The sequence below is a fragment of the Rhinolophus hipposideros genome (assembly GCF_964194185.1).
Source record: "Rhinolophus hipposideros genome assembly, chromosome: 2".
Classification (NCBI taxonomy): domain Eukaryota; kingdom Metazoa; phylum Chordata; class Mammalia; order Chiroptera; family Rhinolophidae; genus Rhinolophus; species Rhinolophus hipposideros.
In genome coordinates, this window is record NC_138048.1 from 47,166,225 (window position 1) to 47,189,906 (window position 23,682).

The window sequence follows — 23,682 nt, forward strand, 5'->3', positions numbered from 1 at the left end:
GAATTTTCCTTGTGCATCCCTGGAATAAAGGCACTTATGTAGTGCCCTTTGTCTTTTATTACAGTCTTTGTTTTAAAGTCTGTTTTGTCTGATCTGAGTATAGCTACCCCAGCTTTCTTTTCCTTTCCATTTCCATGGAATATCTTTTTAAAAAATTTGTATAAGAGTTTATTTGATTCAAACAGGATACGCCTGGCGGCAAGATCTCGACAGACACATGCTTCCTGCATGGACTGTGTGACGCCATCCTTTTACAGTTTCTGTGTGTCCTTGCTTCTGAATTGCCATGGTGGAAGGCAGGCCTATGGCCTGGCTGTAACATGCGTCAGCCGTGGCCTGAGGGGAAGCAGGGCTCTCAGCAGGGCCTGCCCACCTGTGCTGACGTCCAAAATGGCGCCTGCCAGTTCCTACATTAGCGAGGGTAGTATGGGATGATAGAAATGGTGCCCACCAGTGTCCCCATTCCTGGGGAATGTCCCAACAGTTTTCTGTCGCTCCAGTTTTCAGATTAGTAAGTGGGTTTTCTCCATATATGGTTTAGGTGCTTATCAAACTGGTGTTTTTACACTGTTTTTCAGGGCAGGTGAGTTTGCGCACAAGTCCTTTAAGTGCAGGTTCTCTGTTCCCTACAGTTCTATGGATTTCCTGGACATAATTCCTGTTGGTTTTCAAAGCCAGGTTATGGGGGTTCATCTCTTCTCCGCAGGATCTAACGATTGAGGTGCCTCATATGGAGCACAAACCCCTCACTCCTCAGAGAAAAAGTTGTATATTTTGGGGATTCTTCCCAAGTGTTGATCTCTGTACCTTGGGTTTGTCTTTTTTTTTTTTTTTTTTAGCAGACAATGTCTCTGCCTCCTGCCCATCTTTATGCTGCTCTCTTATCCTTTTTGCAGAGGGTTTGTTCATCCAGTTTTCACGTCTTTTTTCAGAGGAAATTATTCCATATGTAGTTGTAGATTTGTTGTGTCTGGGAGGAGCTATGGTCAGGATCTTCCTATGCTGCCATCTTGAACTCCTCCTAAATCTCCATTTGTAGATTTAAGAAATTGCCATGTCTTTTTCTCAATTTCTTGGAAAACTGCTATGTGTTCAAGGCCAAATTCATCTCTTCTTTTTTTTTTTTTTTGCCCTAATTTATGTGCATTTTTATTTCTTTGAATAGGGAGCTATAACTATACACTAGTCCAAACTTTTTAATGTTGTCTCATAAATACCAAGAATTTATGCTACTCGAAATTTATAGAAAGATACCACCTGAGTGAAAGATCAAGGATAGTCACCATTCAAGAAGATTGGTGAGACTTTATACTAGAAGATTTTAGCAATCTCTTTGAGCACTAAAGGGTTAAGAATTGATTAATAATCATAAGTTTCAGAACTGCAAGATTTTGCTTTTTAAATTTTAGTCTTAAGTTACTGGACTTACAGATTTGGGGGATGATGATTTAGGAGTACATAGAAAATGGGAGGTTAAGACTGGACAAAGGTTTCTCAGAAACTAGGAAGCAGGGATGAAAGGGGGTGTGAACCTCTGGTTGGATTTCATCAGCATTCGAATCTACATACCTTTGAGTATCATTATTAGCATGTCACCTGGGTTTGGTTTTTTGATGGTGAAGAATTAGTAACTGAAAACCACTTGTTTTTTAGCCTTTTTACTGACCTCTTTTCCCTTATAATTATCATTTCTTTACTGTGTATGCTAAGAATCGTAGAAGTAGTGTGGAGCTGGGTAATGATGATAAAAGCAGGTGATACCTCTAGTGTGATTCTCTTTGGTGTTTTAATTCCTATCAGAAAGAAAGTTTGTTTTTTTTGGCAAACATACTTCACTCTCCCTTCTTCCCACCGATCAGCTTGGCTAAGATGTTTAGTTATTTTGATTCAAATTGTTCTAGATTATATAGTAATTAAGCTGTCAGCTATTTAATAGGTTTATTTCCCCAACTTGGCTTCTTGCCTGTTCTTGAAGCAACCAAACCTTCTTTTCTTTGAACTTAGAAACAAAATTGAATAAAACTATTGTTAGCCAGTATTATAAACAATTAGGCTTATAAGCCTAACATTCGATGTTTACAATTCCTAGAATGATAGAATTTGAAGCACAAGGGCCTTAAATAAATCATCTAGTCTACCCAATTAAGTTTTGTTAATATTTCTTTTTATATAAAATAGGATAGTATGCTGTCATGTCTAAATTTGTCTTTGTTAAGTTTTATGATAGTAGAATAGGCTCTATCCAGTGAATGTGTGGATTGAGTCTTATTTGTCCTAAATTTTCTTCAGATTTCAAGTCATTTTAATATCTTTCAGAGTTTTATAGAACTTAGTCATGTCCTCATTACTGTATCAGATTCTAATTTCTTTTGATTCTACTCTCCTTACAAATAGTCTTCTTCCCCCAAGCCTCCTGCACCTATAGTTTTTGTTTTATTTTAATCTCTTTTTTCTGCACAATCACCAATCATAACACTTTTTGCTTGAGACCTACTGACTGGAACAATACATGCTGTTCATGCATGGATTCATCATTAATGATTTGAGTTTTATTTCCAATATCTTTCTGGTTTTTACCTGACACTCTGTTTATTGTCTTGGTTCTGGAAGCATATTAAGAACAACAACTTTAGAAACATGCAGGAGTTTTTGAACTACCCTGTCCTGCCCTGTATCTGATAGCTTGGGCCACTTCTTTCAGTATATTTTAGATTATTTTTCATAGGCAGATTTTCTTACACTTGCCAGGTAACCTATCACTTTTCTGCTCACTTATACAACCCTCTTCGTATGTATTTTTTGCTATCAGCTTGGCCTTTAAGCACCCAGAATTGCTTTAGGCATTTAGGAATATTCCTAAATATTGCTAAAATATTAGTAGTATCAATGAACTTGACAATTTCCCAGTATATATCTTCTTTGTAATTTATAACTCTATTAAATAAGACTGTTCCTAGAACTAGTGTTTCAACTTTACCGTCCAGAGATTTGCTCATTTCTCCATATATTTTTTTGTCTTTATAACAGAATAATTCCTTTTTTCCCCATATCTCTCAAGATGCTTATCAGAAATCTTTTAGATACTAAATCTTTTCATTTAGTTTACAAAACTAAACTGCTTTCCCGGTAATTTTATATTTACTTTAAACATAAAGCAGAATCCTATGTTGGTAATATTAAGCTATTTGGAAATTTTTTCAAGAAGCAATGATTGCCTTAGAGATTTGGTTGTATTTCTTGTCTTTTTCTGTTGAATTACTGCTTTGGCAATAAGGGCCCTCGGGAGGAGCTTCAGCCTTTGGCAGTGTTTTAAAGTACTTAAATTTAATTTTAATTCTCATTTTTACCTCCAGGTTGTCAAAAGCCTGTTTTGTTTGACCTAAAATTTTAACTTCTTAATTCCTGTTCCCATTCTCTTATTTGCCCAATATCTCATCTTAGGAGTTCTATACATTTAAAAATGTCCAGAGTTTCAGCTAATCCATTGTAATATGTTAATGATAAGATGCTTTCATTTCATCCATAGTCAGAATTGACCACTTCTGAGCCTTCTGATGATGATGATGATAAACAGCACTGTTTGAAGGGTCAGGCCTTCTCTAAGCTCTTCACAGATATGCACTTAATTCCCACAGCAATCCAGTGAGGTAGATGCTATTGTGTTTTTCCCCTTTTTGTACTTGAGAAAGTTGAAGCAGAGAGAAATTAAGTAACTTGGCTAAAAACACACAGCTAAAAAGTGTTACGAGTCAAATTTGAATCAAGGAGTCAGTTCCAGATAACATTTTTAATCCTGTTATGTATTTTAAATGGCAGTATGTTTGGTATTATTTTCTGAATACAGAATACAAGTGTTTGTCTTAAATTTTTCATCTTCAATATATCAGGCAAGATGTGTACACAGAATGATGTGTGATGAGAGATGGCTCATTCGTGATCCTAGATTCCTTTTTATAAAGAGTTCAAAGTATGCTTAGTTTGCTTCAGGAAGATAAAACTGCCTTTTATTCACTCATTCATCAAATATTTATTCAGTGTCTAGTAGGTGATAGGCTCTATTCTATTCTATCACAGAATAAAAAAGATAAATATCTATTGTGGAGAACTTACATGGTGGGAAAGGGGGTGACAGAGACAATAGATATAAGTTATTATGTTAGAAAATCAGTGCGATGGGGAAAAATAGAGCTTTGGGAATATAGGGGTGGAGGTAAATTAGGAGGTGACATTTGAGTAAAGACATGAAAGACATAAGGGAGTTAGATGTATAGATAGCTAGAAGAAAAATATCTCAGGCAGAGGGAAGAGGCAGTAAAGGCCCTGAGGTAGGACTGTGTGTGGTGTGGACAAGAAATACCATGGAAGCTACTGTGGCTGGAACAGAATGAACAAGGGAAAGGAAAAGAGAGCAGGTGGGTGGGAGGAGTTCCAGGTAATGTAAGACCTGATAGGCCATTGTAAAGCCTCTCACTTTTACGCTGAGCAAAATGAGGAGCCATGTTTTGATTTCCTATTATGCCAGCTGCTATACTTTGTGCTTTATAGACATTATTTCACATGCTCTCACCCAGAGCCCTAGAAGGTAGATGCCTTTATCATCCCCTTTTACAGAAAAAGGTACTGAAGTTGAGAGCTAAATAACTTGAGCGAGATGGTACAGCTTACATTAGGATTCAACCCAGGCTATCGTACTCTTAAAACCCACATACTTAACCATGATGCTACTTACGTTGTGAGAAACATTTTGAATATATTCTGCACAGCAGCTCAAAACTGGAGTCAGTGAAGTCAGTGTTATTTTATACTATTATCGTATATTTAAACATAACATATTAAAATGTTTTGTTAGTTCTAAGGGAATGTCTTTTATATTTAAAGATGTTGACTTTCTGGGTTTTTCATCCCAGGTGGTATAGATATAGATGCGTTCCAAGACCGTGAGGAAGGCCGCACAGGGCCGGATGATAACGAGGAGGTTATGCGAGCCCTGCTCATTCACGAGAAGAAGACCCCCTCTGCCATGGCAGGCTCGGTGGGGGCGGCGGCGCCTGTGACCACTGACTCCGAGAGTGAGACCAGTGAATCAGATGATGACTCCCCGCCCCGTCCAGCAGCTGTGGCTCTGCACCATCGGGAAGAGGATGAGGAGGATGACGAGTTTGAGGAAGTAGCAGATGACCCCATTGTTATGGTGGCTGGTCGTCCGTTCTCCTACAGCGAAGTGAGCCAGCGACCAGAGCTGGTGGCACAGATGACACCAGAGGAGAAGGAAGCTTACATAGCAATGGGACAACGCATGTTTGAGGACCTCTTTGAGTGAGCTTTCCCTACTCTTTCCTCCTTTTTCTAATGCTCATTCCCAAAAGAAATTTCCGATCTTTGAAGAAAAGTATTTAAGTGGCTTTCTGCCCCTCTTTGACGTAAAGTGACTGTTAATTTTGTGCAAAAAATAATGGGAGAGAAAGTTTGATTTTTATTCCAGAAACTTCCCAGCAAGGTAGGTTGGCTGCAAGCCTTCCCTTTCTTGCTATTACTACAGTATTAACATTTTCTTGTTGAATCTTTTTCCTTTCCTTCTTAAGGCATTTTTTTTCCCTTCTGAAATAAGCAAGGGACGTCTGTAAGGTAAATTCTTCACGTCTGCCTGCAGAAGCCCAGTGTGATGGGTTACAGTAATTCACCGATCACATTATTTTATCTATTCTGACCAAGCATTCCAAACAATTCCTCGTATTACTGCCAACCAAAGCAGTTTGCCAACAGCACATGATTGATGAGGGGAAAAAACAATCTTAAAACTTCATATTGCCTCGCAATTGAGAATGGAGTCAATGAGTTAGGGGAGCTGGCAGTGTGTGCGGAAGCGGCGTGCCTATGCCTACTCTCCTGCGTAACATCTAACCCAAACTTGTGTCTTTAGAACTGATCTAACAGGTAGATCCTATTGTTTTGCTTGCTGCCTTTTGGTTTGTGTGTTGGATGATGGAAACAGAAAGGGTCCTTGGTAAACCCTTATGAAGAAATTAGAAAAAAACACGAACGAACATAGGACAAGGAGTCCATGTAAAAGATTGAAGAGTGGTAGGCGTTGGAAACAGTGCCTTTTAGAATTGCCTGAGTTTGTGCTGATTTGGAAATCCTTTATAGAAAGGTGAAACTGGTCCCCTTCTTTTTCCCCTGCACAGTGCTTTACGTTGTTGAATGAGGCCATTCCAGCAGAAATCAGCACATAACAATTGGTCACTCCTCTCTTTTTCTCTCAATGTCACCGAAGGCCTCCTTTGTGTCTCTTTCGATTGTTGTCAGACATGGTATTTTAGAGGCTATCCAGTATGTTGTTGATCATTGTAACCTCAAGGAACATAGTTTATTGTTGGTTCTGATATGTAGCATGGTATTATGCCCTAAGGCAGAACTTTAAAAGTAAGGAACTTTCATACAAGGATCTATAACAGTTGTATTTTTTGTAATATTTTCCCTTGCATTGTAATGTTTAAGTATTTATCATTTTACAGTACATGTGTGAAGTTAAGATAGCTTTTAGAGTATCTGAGCCTTGTATGAAGTGATGTTTCATTTACTGGGATTGTATTAATGACTGAATATTGACAACTCTGTTTTATACTGACTGAAAATTGTTAATTCCCAGCTCTGTAACATCTTGGAGCATAATTAAAATGAATACTCTTCCCATTAAAAAAGTTTCAGACTTTTTTCTCTTATTAGTCATATTTTAAATAATAGATGCAATTATATGTGGTCTAGACTTTTTCTGGCAATGAGTTGCTTGAAGAATGTATACGTGGACTATTCAACTTTTAAACATTGTTTTTCACACTTTCATAGTTCTAGAACAAAGTTCATTTAGATAAAATAGTAGTCAGATGTTAAGTTTTAAAACATAGTTGTAGGTAAACTGTCAGCTCTTTATTTCAATGAATAAATGCTTCTTGCTATTTTTTTCTTGAATCTAACTTGATGTTGTAGTTCCTAAAGCTAGTGTTGTATTTTTCTTTCCCGTTATCTACCAACCGCTTAAAGAAGCACATAGACTTTTTACATATTTCTCTTATCTCCCTCTTGCAGTCTGGGTTTTGCCCTATTTCTACACTGAAACAGCTTTCTCCAGTCTTAATTGTCCAACCTAACAGCGTTTTATTCCTCAATTTCTTTGGCTGCTCTTCAGTATTTAATGCTGTCAACTTCCTCTTTCTCCTTGAAACATTTCCATTTAGTACCCTAGGCATTACACTGTCCTGGTTTTCCTTACCTCATTGGCTATTCCTTCTCAGTCTCCAGACTTTATTTTTTCCTCTGCTATATGTATGAGCATACTTCAAAGTCCTAGTTCTTTTATCATGGGTTTGTGTGTGTGTGTGTGTGTGTGTGTGTAATTTATGTTATGGAAAAACATCAAAAGTGAAGACAGAAGCATGAATAGATGTATTTATTGCAGCAGTGTTTGAAATAGGATAGACAGAAGCATGGATAAATTAAATATGCATTAATTGGAAATTAAATTATTTTTCCAAGAAGCCATGTAGTCATTACAAAGAATGTATTGATAGGCAAATATATTTGTAATATGTTAAGTTTTCTACGTGTGTGTATGTATAAAGAAAAAAGTAGCTAATATATGTGTCTAGACACTAACTGCTTTATATATATTGACCCATTTGATCTTTATAACCTGTAAGGTAGATTTATGTATACAAAGATATATATAATTAGAGTTGAGAATTACAGTGGCCTTATGTGTTATAATAGAAAAGATATTCCCATTTTGGAAACACAATCAAATGAATGTTTAAAGAAGTTCATGTAGAAAATACCTGGTAGAATTAAAGAAATAGACAAAAGCAAGCTTTTCATGTTAAAGCTAGGATTTTTAGGTGCGCCTTTTTTAAATCCTGGATTTATCATTTCCTTAGATAAACATCTCTGAATTCATACTCAAAATTAATACCTGTTTCCCCAAAAATAAGACCTACCCCGAAAATAAGCCCCAGTTTAGATCGTCAACCAGACGAACGCATTTAGTACATTATGACAATGTTCCAGAAGAAGATGACATGGCTGTATTTGAATAAATGTAGATTGTTGTACATGAAAAAATAAGACATCCCTTGAAAATACCCTCTAATGCATCTTTTGGAGCAAAAATTAATAAAAGGCCCGGTCTTATTTTCGGGGAAACACGGTAGGAAAGTATAACTTAATGGGTAAAATTTTGTACATTGCCCACATATTTTGCTAACATATCTAATGACTCAATAGAGTTTGAAATTACTTTGACAGGTTTATGTCTGTCGATTGGCTCAATATTTTGGTGAGAAAAGCCAGTCAGTGATATAATGACCCAAATTGGAAGCCCTGCCAATTAGCAGCCTTTGAAGCTCTAGGAAAGTCAAACTCACATCCAAGGTTGGTCACTATATGTAGTCACAGTGTGCGTTGGCCTCAGGATGGCTGGAGTTGTTACCACCCACAGCCTATAATAAGGGATGGTCAGTAACTCGTCTCTGAGGTTGGCTATATTTAAGTATAGCTCAAGTCTCTGCTACCCAGGTGTCGCAACCTTTCCACTATCCTCCAAGATTTAAATAGACCATTTTTATCCTGACATCATGGAATACTTCTTCAGTATCATTTCTTTTTTTGTGTGGGGTGGGGTGCGGAAGGTGTTGGCGGTTTATACCCTCCTGCTTGCCTCCTTGCTTCTCCACCGCTCTTCTGAACCACCTATACTGGCTCCCACAGAGCCCCTGATGTAAGGCTGTGTAACAGGTCTTCAGCAAAGTTTTTATAGTACCGGGCAGGGTACTATATTATGCAGGATTGCATAATCAAGGTACCTAAGTGTTGGTCATATATGTCCTTGTTCTTCAGGAGTCTCTTCACCTTTTCTCACAAGTTACATCTCGAGTAGAATCCTGGCTTGAAGTCTTACTAAAATTTCAGCTCCCCTTTTTCCTTCTTTTCATCAACCCTTTCTAAAGACCTTGAAAAGTTACAAATGTATTAGAGAAAATAACTTCGTTCTTTATTTGATTCCTATTCCCAACAGTGCCTTGAAAGCTCCTATCGTATCCAGAGAGGCCTATCACGATGGTTCCCTCACCAAGGAGCCATCTCCCCACCTCTCGGAGTCGACGTAGGAGGTTAACTGTGGCTTTAAAAGAACTTTTTTTCTCTGCCCACGGCACTGAAAAAGTCTTGTTCATCCTCCTTTGTTATAAGTAAGGTGATATATGCACAGCTCTGGCCCCGGGTGATCCATAACCTTGTGTCTGATAGAAACTGCTTTCATTCTGTCTGTCCTTGAAGTTGAAGCCTTTTTATTTAGATGCTCTTTTTTCCTAAAATACCTTTAGGACTATTAAGTTTAAATGATTAAAAGAAAATATCCAATTTGCCATGGCCTAGAAGTCAGGAGACTAGATCCTAGCCCCAGCTCCAGTTAGCTAGACCCTTGTGCTGTGACACTGTTAGCTAATGGGATCTTTCTGGGCCGGTTTCTCCACTGCCGATAATGAGAGGATTATGTAGGATCGCCAATGATTCCCTTCTGCTCTGATATTTATGGAAGTAATACATTTTAAAATGAGGCCAGATAATAATAACTAAAAAGGCCAGATAATAATAACTGAAAAAAACAAACAAAAAAAAGAAGTCCTCTGATGTGCTACGCAGTTCAAATCAAGTGAAGGATATTTTAGTTGAGGGACTAGTGTAGGTGGCATGTTTAGGATTTAGAATGTAGCAAACCATAGAATAAACAATTGCTAATTAAGTTTCTCTTTTCCTATCTTGCCAAGGTACTTCATTTCTAATCATCTGAATGACTTAGGAGGAAATAATTGAATTTCTCATAACTCTTTTTTGGTACACTGAATGGGAATAAGATTGGAAAGAGCAGTTCATTTTTTTCCCTACCAGTTGGCTTTATGGCAAGATTCCCAGCCAGGACCACAATAGAAAGACTTAACATATGTACTTCCTTTTGCTCTTTATTCCTGAGTTTTAAAAAAGTAACTAAGACATGACAATCAAAAACAAATACAAAAATCTTTAGCATTTAGAAATTGGTATAATTCCTCCTTGTATTTGTTTAGCATTTTGTTTACACCGAAGCTATTTCACATGTGTTATCTCTCGCCAAGCTGGGCTACTATTACTTTGTTTTTTAACAGTATCTAAAAATCTCTTGGGAAAAGGAAGAAGATTTTCAGAAAGAAGCTGTCACTATGGTAAAGTTGCTGTCTATTCTGTTGGCTTTTTATATGATGAAAGAAGCAAAATAAACTGTGAACAAAATAAGTACAGGTGCCCTTAAAACATGGAAGGCCAAAGGGTTAAGAAGGGGAAAGAGTCATGAACTTTCACTACTTCTTTGAAGAGCTGAAGGCATGAACTGATTCTGGTGAGTCCTCAGAGGAAGGAACAAGTATCTTAGGTTCTCTTGAGAAAAAGCTTCCCGTCCTGAGTACCAGAGCCTGCCTGTCCTGGTCCAGTTGCAAAGCAGATAGGCCTAGCACACGACCCTGTTTCAACAATCAACCCACGTTTCCCATCACACAAAAGGACATTATTGCCTAATGAGTGTAAATGAGTCTGAGAAAGCAGTCTGGAAAGAGGCTGGTGCCCCGTCCTAAAGTGCCTTGAATCATGTTAAGGCATACAAAATGGTCATACAGGTTTTTTGGTTGTTATATGAATGTGTTAATTTTTGAAAAATATATCCAATGAAGTGTATATAGTAAAAAATGAAGACTCCCCACCTGGCCCATCCCCATCTCACTATCCCGAGGTAACTGTTGTTAATCGTTTAATGGGTGTAATCCCAGACTTTGCCCAGGCCTTCAGAAAGGACGCGCACACACATCCACAGGTATATTGCGATGCTTTCTAAATAAATGCAGTCACCTGCATGTTGCCATTTGCTTTTAAAGTATCTTTAAAAAGGTGAAGATCTTTCCATATTAATATATTTAGATCTGCTTCAATTTTTAAAGTAAGGGCTAGGTAGAATATTACAGTATAGTTGTGTGATGGTTTGTGTCATAATTTCCTTATTGAATGGCATTTAGGTAAGTGCCCGGTTTTTCACTGTGAAAATGCTATCATGAATTACCCTCACATTTTCATTCTCTGAGTAGTTTTTATGATTCTATAAAATCATAAAGAGAGCCAGTCAAAGGGCATGTCCATTTTAAACTTTGATACATATTGCCAAATTGCCCTTCAAAAACTGTTGGAGAGTTTTAAGCAGGGGGACAATTTGCAGCATTGTTAGTGGGTTGGAGTTTAAACCTGGAGATTAGTAAGGCCATTTAACGGTGAATAATTTGGTCTAAAAAATTGTCCATGTCGGTGGGGATGGAGAGGAGCTGACAGATTTGAGAAACTTTGGAGAGGTAGAATTCATGGATTTGGTGACTGGATAGGGAAGTGCCTTGGATAAAGCTCAGGTTTCTGACTGAATGGCGGGTTCCATTTATCAAGATTGGAAACACAGGAGGAGGGGCAGATTTTGTTCCTGTTTCAGTTCCCCATCTCAGTAAATGGCACCACCATTTCAAGCCAAAAGCTATGATTTCTTTTTTTCATCCCACATCCAATTCATCAGCAAGTCCTGTCAGACTCAAAATACAATCTAATTTATATAATCTAATTTTGAAGGTAGAGCTAACAGGACTTGCTGATAAATTTAAAATATATTCCAAATCTGATTTCTTATTGCTTTCACTATGCCTAGCCTGCTCCAAGCCACATCAACGCTCACCTCGGCTATGGCAGCCTTTCAACTAGCCTGCCTGCTTCTAGACAACCCCCACCCCCAGGGATTTTGACCATTCCCCACACAAAGAAGGATTTTTTAAAAAAAAAGTAAATCAGATGATCATCTCCCAATGACATCCTCCACCCCCTGAGAACCCTTCATTGGGTTCCCCCCCTCCCCCTTAGAATAACATCTAAATTCCTTACCCTTTTTTTCCAACCCTAAGTGGTCTGGCCCCTGGTTACCACTTGACCAGATCTCCTACTGTTCTTTTCCTTGTTAACTACTCTCTAACCACTTTGACATTGTCTGTTTTGCAAATATGCCAAGCTTTGTCCTGCCTTAGGTCTCTGCCCTAACCGTATTCTCTGCATAAAACATTCTTCTCCACTTGTGTCTCTAATTTCATTCTCAGCTTAAACGCCACCACAGAGAGGCCTTCTCTGTCTGCCCTGTCTAAAGTAAATCTCTCCCATTTATGATATTTTCCTATTTCCTTTACAGCAAAATTGCTATCTGAAATGAACTTGTTTATTTCTTGTTTTTATCTATCCATCTTTCCCCCCAAAGACTGTAAGCTCCCTCAGGACAGGATACCAGCATCTCAAATTAATTCTGGTACATCGTAGACTCTCAGTCTATGTTGAGTGGATGAAAGGACGGACGAATTGACACTAGGTGAATACAGCCCTTTCTCCATCAAGGCTGATCATTTTGTTCTGCCTGAATTGCAAATATATGTATATTCTCTTAATCATTTAATTATCTTCACTTGTGGTTCATGGTACGTAGGGCTGTGTCTCCAGGACTAACAGTAGAGGTTGCCAGAATATAGCTTCTTGGGCACAGCCAATGAGAATGCAGGAAACTTCAATTTTGGAGAGCCATTAGCTTGAATGCTCGTGGAAAAGGGAATTAAGAAGGGGAAAGAGTCATGAACTGTAGGGTTGCGCTGCCCAGTAAGGTAGCCACTAATCACATGTGGTATTTGGGTACTTGAGATGTATCTAGTCCGAACTGAGATGTGCTATAAATGTAAAATACCAATTTTTGAAGACTCGGTATGAGCATAAAGAATGTAAAACATCTTAATAGCTTTTATATTGATTATGTGTTGAAAAGATAATTCTGTAGAAATGTTGGGTTAGAGGAAATATACTACTGAAAGTAATTTCACCTGCTTCTTTTTATTTCTTTTTATGTGGCTATTAGAACATTTAAAATTGCATATATGGCTCACATTTGCAGCTTGCATCATATTTCTATTGGACAGCACTAATCGAGGGTATTTTCTTCAGGTGCCAGAGTTACATGTATTGTACTTAGTGATGATTTGCATTTTTCCTCATGGACAAGGTTTTGATCTGAATGCTGTGCCCACCCGCCTCCCCCAGCCTCTACGGGAAAGGTAGACTGTTCTGTTTGTTGGCTCTTTGTTCTTGTGACAAGAATGGATTTTGCTTCTGGTTTAATTTTTCCCCTTTCCGGGGTAGGAACGGTTGGGCTATGGTGGGTTTTTGCGTTTGTTTCTTGAAATAGGATGGAACGGAGGGAGAACGTCAGTAGTAGTGGTAAGGGACTGAGAAGTTTTTAACCCCAGAGGATGTTGTGATGGCGACAGAGCCAGTCACTCCTGAGCCCCCTGCGAAGCCAGGCCAGAGATGGACGTGCTAAGAGCCCGCCCTAAATCAGAGGAGAGCTGGACGCTCTGTGTTGCTCTGTATGCATTATGTTCACATAGTGTATGTGAAACTGCTTCCGTGTTTATCGCCGGTGTCTCCATAAGCTCCATGAAAGCAGAGACTTTCTCTTTCGTGCTCGTTGTCGTCTTCCGGGCTCAGATCTCTGTCTCAGTGCCTAGCATGTAGCAGTAGGTAGTCATCAATACATAGTGAACGAATAACCAGTGGTGTTTATTCAGACCAGGACTAAACTATGGCCTTTACATAAAGGACTTACTTTCAGCTTCCGTCATTACTGTGTACCTAATGTTTGTGATGCCATTTTGTGTTCATTACCTTCCTGTTTGGGCTGTTTGCAGATGGTGAGTGCTGGTCTGTGTCGGAAGGGCATTTTCCCAGCAACTGGTGGAACTACCTCACCAGAAGTACATGTAGCAAATACAGTTAACCCAGCACTTACTAAGTGAATTTCTTCACTTAGGCTGTGTTAAGGTCATTCTTTAAAAGAGGAAATTTGTAAAGAACAAAGATGGTGCTATTTCCTCAACTAGGAGTTCCTCAAAATTGATTATACGGTAGTTTATTTCATGACATCAAAGACCCAGATTCCTTTTGTCTTTAATGCTCAGCTATTCTTGTCAAACATTTGTTGCTTCATGGTCATATAATGGCTGATTCACCTATATCTTCAGACACAAAGAAGGGAGGGAGTAAGGGCATAAAGGTCTCCCCGGAAGCTTGTGGGGACATCCAAGACAGGACTCAACCCAGAGCAGCGGTGACTGGGTTCTTGTCCCACACAAGAAGGAATTCAAGAGTGAGACAAATGCAGGAAAGGGAAAGTGATTTAGTGAAGAAAAACGTACACACGTGAGAGGAAAGTACAGGTGAACCCAGAGTACGAGTCGCATGGAGGAAGTCATGATCAGAGGTGTTTATCTCTCCCAGGGCAGGGAATTGGTGACATCCACTGATGTGGTTCATTCATCCGCTCCCTCTGGGCAGCGGGATCCTCCATATCTCACTTTTTCTTCCTTATTTGGTTCTTCTGGAACTGTCATGGCGTCAGATGCATGATGGGAGTCATGCAATGCAGATGACATTAAAATTAGCTAACGGTCAGGTCCCTGTTCTTAGAGGTTAGCTTTGCTGGATGAAACTGGTTCTCGTTTTTCTCTAGTTGCAGGTGCTGGATACAGTCATTTGTTACTTATGTAACCAGTGAGGCATCTCTGGTTGTACCCTGTCAGTTTTGTAGGCTACCTGTCCTGTCTCAAAGGTATATGGCCGCTGAGTCAGTATCCTCCTTGTTTTGGGAGGGGGAGGTTTTTTAATTGTGAAATCATGTGACATAAAATTACCATTTTGAGGTGAACAGTTCAGTGGCATTCAGTGCATTCACAAAATTGTGCAATCACTATCTCCATCCAGTTCCAAAACATTTTCATGGTCCCAAAGAAAACAGTACCGATTAAGCAGTTGCTCCCCATTCTCTCCTTTCCCCAACCCTTGGCAACCACCAATCTGATTTCTATGGATTTACCTAGTCTAGATATTTTGTATAAATGGAATCATACAATATGTGGCCATTTGTGTCTGGCTTCTTTAACTTAGCATAATGTTTTCGGGATTCATACACATTGTAACATGTACCAGTACTCCATTCCTTTTTATGGCAGAATAGTATTCTGTTGTGTGTCTATACCACAATTTGTTATCCATTTGGCTTTTGATGGACACATTGTTTCCACATTTTGGCTACTGTGAATAATGCTGCTATGAACTTGCCTGTACAAGTATTTGAGCACCTGCCTTTAATTTTGGGAGTACATGCCTAGGAGTGAAATGATAATTTATCATGTGATAAATATGTTTCTGTGCTATTTCTTTTGAAAGTAATACCTCTCAGCACTGTGTGCAGTAATTACTGTCATTCTCTTGGGAGTAGACAGGGCCGTTTTACCAAGATGTCTGTGAGCATCAACAGAGAATACCAGAACTCTAGCATTTGTGACCAGAGAGCTTTTCCTGGTCAGAGGACAGAGTAACAGGAGGCATGCATATGAGGGAAGAGCTCAGTGGTCCTGGATTTCTTTTCCTGAAGGCATTAGCTTCTCTGAATTGCCCTTTATATTCATTCCTGGGATTCAGACTCTAAGTCACAACAACATGGATTGCTCCTGGCCTTCCAGAGAGCTAACCAGGAGCCTGTGATCTTTTTCCAATTTTCTGTCACACAGTCAAGCATGTAAGTCCAGGGTCAGAGTGGGCTGTTTTCCTTTGCTTAAACATGAGGTGAGGCCCTTCTGTTTGGACATGCTTGGAAGTGTACCAATATCAAGGGTGCTGGTGATGGCAGTTGTTAAGATCCAGAGGATGGTTCCAGAACTAAATTGCCTCTCACAAATATTTGCTCAGTATGAAATTGGCTATAATCAACCCTATTCCACCAGCTTCAAAAACAAGAGACTGGCAGCTTTTCATTTCAGGGAACTGACGTACCTGGGAGGCCTAAAGAATGATTCTGACAATGTTCCCAGAGAATCCTTTCCTGCTGTTATGTGCCTGTGTGCAGGTATAATGTGTGTGTAGGAGGGTGGGAAAAGGCAAGAAAGGGTGGGTCTTTATATTTAGTGGGTGGGTGGAGGAGCTCTACCTGCTGCGTCTGTCACATGTCACAGCCCTTTGACAGGTTGTACCTTCCAGTAAATTTAGTGATAATTCCTTTGTTATTTTTCCCACTGAGACTCATTAAACTATGAAATTATGGCAGTGGTATGGACGTTAATGTCCCTCTCTCCTGCATTAGTGTAGCGCCTTCAAAACGGACCCAGTCTTTTCCCTCCCTCCCTCACCCCCAACAGTTAGGGACAGAAACACGTAGGTACCAATCCAAAAACTAACTGAAAGCCTGTGGCAGTGGCTTTTGCCTCCTGAACGACTGCACTATTTCTCAGGGATTGCATTGGGCCACTTGGGGAATTTTTCAGTATGTCCGCACTGTGTTTTGACTGACAGATGTCTGTTTCAGCACTGGTCTTGTTATACCACCGCCCCATCCCCCAGTGTGCCTGGTAAGTCCCTTTTTAAACTTGCCTCATCGCCACTAAGTGCTACTCTACCTCTCCTTTGAGTTCTCCCTTGGTTTTCTTCCCTTCTCCGTTCTGTATCCTCTTCTCCACAATCATCACTTCTGAAACAAGCCCCTTAAGCCTACTTCCTAGAAAGGAGGACGTGGGTAGTTTTCATTGGCTCCGCAATAGTTTGCGGTTCTCCCTGACTCTCCATCCATGTGGTTCAGCTGAGGTTGTTGCCAGTCATGGCGATTATCTGGTCCAGATAATCCAGCCGGGACCCTGAGAGTTTATTCAGGATTTTGGTTGGAATGAGAAAAGGAGTAGAGAGTTCTACTCAACACACTCTTACTTACTAAGTAACTAAACTAACCAGTGTAACTGGGAGCCGCTGGGGACAAGCTTTGTCATTGTTTGAGGATGGCCTGCTTGAAAGTGAAACCAACACAGAGGAGAGCAGACCCTGGACATGGAGAGAGAATGATTTCCAACTACAACACTTAAGTACCCGAATCCTGCCACATTTGAAGCCGTTTTTACCGTGGCAATTATTTCTGTTATGAAAGTGAATACATTTCATTCTGAGGCCAATTTGAGTTGGGTTTCCATGCCCTGCAATGAAAAGTCTTGACTTAGGCCATGCCTATCAGCCTACAGCCCGCTGATACCCCCACTTCATCTCTGCTCTGTCTTTCCCTCTTGGCCCTAGTTCGCTGAAGATAGTGTCTCACCTACAACAGAAACTTCCTCAACTTTTCCCATTGACCCAAATCGCTGGCTGGATCCCATACATACACTTATGTAGGGCTCCATAGTTACCTAGAGTTTTCCTGTCTCACTTGATCGGCACAAAAAGCTCTGAGGACAGTAGAGGAGGCATTATCACCCACTTTCTTCAGCTGAGGAAACAAGCCAAAAGGGATTTATGATAACTTGCCCGTGTCATATTTATAGTCACTGCTGGGACACAAGCCCACGCTTCCTGACTGCTCACCTAGAAGACTTATTTCTTTCATACGGTGTTGCCTCCCCTGAGTAGAAACATGGCTCCAGTGCAAACCCACTCTGCCGTCTCCCATGGAGACCTCCTCTCTCTAACACCTGTAGGCCCAGTGGGACAGAAGGCCTTATTTTTGTTTTGGTATCTGTTTTAGATTGGCTGTCCTCCGTTTCCCATCATTTGGAAGCCATTTCATCTGTCTGTACCACCTGCCACAATTCTCTGTTACTGTGATAGGATATTTCTCAAAGACTTACCTAGTTTGAGAATATGACTGGTTCTGGGTTATATTATGACTTTGGCCCCACGGCCTATTTGAGAACCCCTTGACTTTTTCAATTCTCCAACTTTAACGTCCCAAGACCTCCCACAAAGTCCCTCAAGTCATTCATTGTCCCCACATAGCTTCCTAATCTGCTTTTCATGCTCCCATGGCCTGGGCGGGGGTGTGCAGCACCAAAGGTATTGACTCATGCACTGCTAGGCCTGCTGCTTATTCTCCTCTGGGCCCTTCCTGCTAGATGGCTACAGTGGTTGCTTCTCTCCTCTTTAACCTTTACCAATCTGTTCATGACCTTTCTTTCATGTGTGAGATCAGTTGGCCTTCATACAACTTCTGTACTAAACATTAAAGTTGCCTGTTGTGCATCTGTTTCTCTCTTCTAATAGTGCCTGAGTATTGCTGAAGGATGCTCTTCCCAAGGAAGTGCATGAGCTTCTGGAGGAGCTAACGCTCTCGTCCTCTGTGCAGTTGGTCCTGATGGAGCCAAGGGTAATGGTAGTAGTAATTGGGGCCATTCATAAATATTCTGGTCCTCCTAGATACATGAAAGGATTGCCTTTCCTAGCTTGCTGAGGTTAGGTGTGGCCATGTGACTTGCTTTGGCCAATGAAATGTGAAAATGTCATTTCCCAGCAGAAGCCTCTAAGAGCCAGAGTCTGGTTCACCAGGTCCCCTTCACCCTGCTGCAGGGATTGCTAAAGCATGTGTCTATATAAAGCCTGCCTCAGCCTGGGTCCCAGAAGGACTATAATGATGGAGCTCCCCCTGCCGACTGACACTGTCATGTAGTGAGAGCAAGAAAGAAGATTTTGCTGTGTTAAGCCACTGGGATATGGGAGTTGGCTGTTACTGCAGTGTGAGCGGACCATCCTTACTGCTATAATCTCAACCTGTTACCAGTGCCAGGTCAGGAACCTAGCCTAAACCAAACAATCCATGGCATTCCGTGGTCAAAAAACTGGTTGAGATAAAGGCCTGTGACTGTTGGTACCCTAAGATGAGAAGAGAGGTTTGCTGGGCTTTGAGGAAAGACGTTTCCTCACTTTTAAGAGAGCCACCAGAAGAGATGGCTTCTTTCTTCCTCTGGTGTTATGTGTAAATGTGAAGCCTGGACTTACTACCGTTATCCTGCTACCAGCCTGAGGGTAAAGCCAACACTGAGGAGAGTAGTACCAAAAGAATGACAAAGAAATGCCAAAGCTCTCATTGAATCATGACCAATCATTATCCTACCTTTGGAGTTTTTCAGTTGGAAAAGCCAATAAATCCCCTTGATTGTTTAAGCCATTTGAGTTGGGTTTTCTGATATATACCTCCAAAAGTAACCTAACAGTTGTAACTACCTTTGTCAGTTCTTATCTCTATTTCCCACTCTTCCATCCAGTTTCAGAGAAATAATAACTAATAACAGTGTCCATTTATAGAAGACTTAAATATGTGTCTGGTACTATGCTAAGTGCTTTCCAGAAAGAGGTTCTAATTCCATTTCAGAGTAGCAAATATATGTGTGGGCTCCTTGAGAGCAGCAATCTTTTTAAATTTACATTTGTTCCACTTAAATGGTGATTTGGTGCAAAGTAGGTGCTCAACAAATCTTGATTAACTGAACAAATATAAATGGAGCTTTACCCTTACAGACTTTACACTAATAATGATTCCAAGTCTCACCAACCTGAAATATTAGAGACCAATACAAGAAAGTATAAGCTGTTTGATACTAAATTGAAGTTCCAAAAGATATGTAATTAACAGTAAAGGCTATGAAGGAAATATATTATTGGCTAAGAGTTGGGAGCAAAAGGTTTTTGGAGAAGGTCAGATTTGGTCATTAAAAAAAGAGAGATCAATTTTGGAAAGCACTGCAAAGCGGGAGAGTGGAATCACTCAGACTTGGGCAATAACAAACAATGAATGAGCCTGGTGCATTGAAGAGCATTCAATGTAGGTGCTCAGTAAATGTTAGATCTTTTGTTTTTCTCATCATGAGACAATGAAGAGCCATTTTCTCTTGAATTGTTTGATGTAAGTTTGCTATGAAAGAGGTGTGGCTGCTACCCTTGCACAAAGCAGGCAGTCAAAGATGTTTTCAAATTTGCAAAAATCCATCCATGCATAATTTCTCCCCAGAGAAAGAAGCTTCCAAGGGCTCACCTGCCAAGCATTGTATTTTTCTTGCTTTCTTAACTCAAGGCTTGGCACACACTAAGCCCTCAGTTTATACTTGTTTGATTTGATTCAAATTACCTGGTTTGGGAAGAAGTTATTTTCCTGGTGAGCCTGGTTTCTCAGCACATCAACACTTCATCAAATCTCTGTCAGATCAGATTCTCAATAGGGTATCTTAAATACATGTTATTAAAATACCTAAATAGAAGTCCCATCTGTTTGAATAGACTGAGCCTGATGAATCAGCCGGAGAGGTGGGAGGCTGATCCAGCCAGACATGAACTGATTCGATGGGGAACAGGCAGCTCTCTCCCTTTGCCACTCCCGAGTGCTCGCAGGAGAACATACAGATTTATAAAGAGAAAACGGGATCAACCAGTTAGCAAAACATGAGGGCTGAAGCAAGCCAAAGGGCAGTGTCTGTGGGGTAATTAACAGATCTGCCTGGAGTCCCTTGTCCCAGCTGTGGGTCACGCTGAAGTGTGTGTCAGAACAGGAGAAAGAGGAGCCCAGGGACTTGCCCCTTTCATAATTCTTGCACCTCTGGAATATAGATTTTTTTTCATGCAATTGTAAAAAGCATTTAAAAAAAGAAAAACAGGATTTATTTTGGGAGCTGTCCCTGGTGAAGTCACCAAGGACTTAAAGACCTAAGATAAAACACAGAGAAGGAACAGTGTCGAGGAAGCTGCATCCTTTTTTAATTTTCCCAAGAAGGATTTTGCACAAACATCCATCTCTGATGAGATGTCATTGAGCCCTGATTTCCAGATGGTCTTGGCTGCCAGAGTCCTAAATCATAGTCAACTTCTCAACTACTGTAATCGCCCTTTCTCTTTAAATACGCCGGATGTGGATTGCACTCTTTGATGCTGCCATTAAAGAAGGAAAAAGATTTGCGGGTCACGTCACCACACCGAAACGCACGTTAAAAAGGTGTTCTTGCCTAAGCTCTACTCCCCTTAGTGACATTTAGCACACAGGCCTTGCACCCAATAGGTGCTCGATAAATAAGCAATCCATTAAATGGAATTGAATAAATTCTCACTTCTCCTGGTTAAGAAAAAAGTTTGACGTGCTTTCTTATCATCACTAGTCTGATTTATTTTCTGTGCTGCTGTCAACTTGCCCCTCCATACACACGCGGAAAACCCAGTCCCACTCTCGCCCATTCAGGTATTTCTGTTGCTCCTTTAGGGTTTTGTTTGGGGGGTATTTTCTTTATTAAAGGAGAGGGAAACTGAGAAGAATAACGTATAAGAGTCAAAGGATGTGGATTCTGGTCCTAGCTGAGCCATTGATGCTCGGATTCCTCATCTCTGAAACAAGAATAACAGTAATGTATGCCTGCATTCCCTCCCAGGCTGGTGCAAGTATCAAATGAGCTAATATATACGAAAGTCCTTTGGGAACAGAAAAAGCATTTTATTTTATTTTATTTTATTGGGTTTAGGTGTACAACACGATGTAATAGGCGTTTACACTCCTCACAAAGTGATAACCCCCACCCCCAACCTACTACCCCTCTGAATCGAATGTAACTGTTACCATTCCATAGCAAAAGCATTTTAAACGTTCTTAGAAAGTTCCAAACCCCTTTTTCAGAGTCCATGCACCGAATATTATCAAGAAAGTCTTCCGTAGTGTGTTTCCCTGGGAAATGGGCTCCTTCTCATCTCCCTTCCCCAAGACAGGCTAACTGGCTGGCTTTCTGGGCCTGGATGGGAGGGACACTTTTACTCTGATGAATTCACTGGGGTCCAGGGTCAGGCCCGCAGCTTTGCAGCCTCAGAAGCTCAATCTTGGCAGAGCCTCTAAGGTGATCAGACCCAGGGCTGCTGACTCATACTAACTCAGAAGAGACTGATCTCTATCCAGAAAGCCAGTTGATTAATTTACAGAGGAAAACATTTGGCCTGATCTGCCCCCTTTTCTGTGTAGAGGCCGCCCGTTGCGAGGGAAGAGACATCATCAGCTTTACTTAGTGAGCAAGGAACTTGGACAAGGGGAGTTGGACAATTCAAGTGTTTAATGACATCAGTTTGCTTAGCAGCTCTGCTATCTTCTCAACAAGAAGGTGCCCTCCACATGGTCTAGATGGTTCTGGCACCCTGGCCGGGAACCCAATTCCAGAATCCTGCCTGCATGAGCCAGCGTGCCAAATGTGCCCTTTTCCCCACATTCCCTTTGCTGACCAACCCTCTTCTAACCTACTCGTTGTTCTTTATACATGGTAAGCCCTTTCAGACCTCTTGCAGTAGAACTGTGGGTGTCAAAGCCAATCTGATGGCCAGAGTGGGGCTGATTGCCACAGACGTACCGAGGTTTCTACGTACAGACCTTTTTGACTCCACTAGAAATTGTAATCTATTGGGTCTGTGGAAGAGTTTAGGAATTTGAATGTTTACAGGGATCCCAAGTGACTGATCATTAGCCAAGTTTGGGAACCACTGATATAAAAGTTTTATTTGGCTGAATCTGTATTGAATTTATAGTGTTGCTTTAAGATGACTTTGCATATTCTGATCTGCTCCATTATGGATTGATTGTAGAGATTAACTCTCAGCACAAAACATTATTTCCTAGTTCTTAAGGGCTGATCACTTGCTTCCTCGAACCAACTTTCCTCCCCTCCCTCCCTCCCTCCCTCCCTCTCTCCCTTCCTTCCTTCCTTTCATATTTATAAATACCTAATGCATAAGGAAGCTTACCAAGAGAATACTGGCAATCAACTCTCCAAGTGCCAAAAGCAAAAGCTGCTTTTAGGCGATAATAGACTTTGAGGATTAGGATATATAATCCTGATGCACTGAGGGCTTTAAGGCCAGCCAATAAAACCCAGACCTGACATTGAACAACCTAGAGACAATTTCCCTGTGGTAAGTAACCCTGGGTCTTGGCATACTTCCTGAGCTGATGTCCTCTAGGAAATAATCTTACGCTCACCAGTGGTTCTGAGGGAAATTACATGTCCCCATTTCACTCATGGCAAAGAAAACAGCTGTCCTTCCTGTCAAACATGGTTCCCATCTCACTAGCATCTGGCAGCAGCTTGCTTCCAGCAGAGCACCAAAATCAGGGGAATCGAGAATCATCTAAGGAGAGGTGCCAATGTGTGATGGGCATCTCAGTATACTAGGCATTCTGCTCCCGTGCTTGATACGCCTTATGCATCCCAAAACCTACTCTTAGGGGAATAACCCCATTTTCCGGATGAAGAAATTGAGGCTTAAAGGTGTTAACTTGCTAAAAGTGGTAGAAGTGGGATTTGAATCCAAACCCACTCAGTTCCGGGTTCTAGGTTCTTTGCATTTTCCCCTTGTTGCTTAGTAAGCAAGGGGTTTTGGAGCAGGTATTTTGAGCATGAGATTAATTGTTCTATGCATATGTATTTACAGATAATACTTAAAATTTCTCTATACAGAAGATTATATATATGTGTTTATATATATATGTACATATATATATATATATATATATATATATATATATCTTTTTCATGTATTCCACAATGACGACTATCACTTTCCTACATATAAAATATACTATCATCTAAATATGCATTTGGATATACAGCTAATTTTGATTCCTTTTTGGAAAAAAAAGCTTAATTCTAGACAGAATTTGGAGTCAGGATACCTGGTTTACAGTTCTGGCTCTGCCATTCACTCAATGTGTACCTTGGAAAGCCCCTT

General features: G+C 40.4%; 1 protein-coding gene across 7 annotated transcripts in view; it reads left to right on the top strand.

Annotated features, from left to right (window-relative positions):
- Nucleotides 1–6,714, top strand: part of GTF2E1 (general transcription factor IIE subunit 1) — a 36,944-nt gene extending 30,230 nt beyond the window's left edge. For 6 of the 7 annotated variants that reach the window (XM_081029192.1, XM_081029190.1, XM_081029188.1 and 3 more), the window contains one exon: nt 4,908–6,712. In XM_081029192.1, coding sequence (XP_080885318.1) covers nt 4,908–5,320 — 413 coding nt within the window. In that variant the 3' untranslated portion in view covers nt 5,321–6,712. Of the gene's footprint in view, nt 1–4,907 lie in introns of all 7 variants that reach the window. The other variant, XM_081029193.1, reaches the window with a different exon arrangement.
- Nucleotides 6,715–23,682: the final 16,968 nt, after the last annotated feature.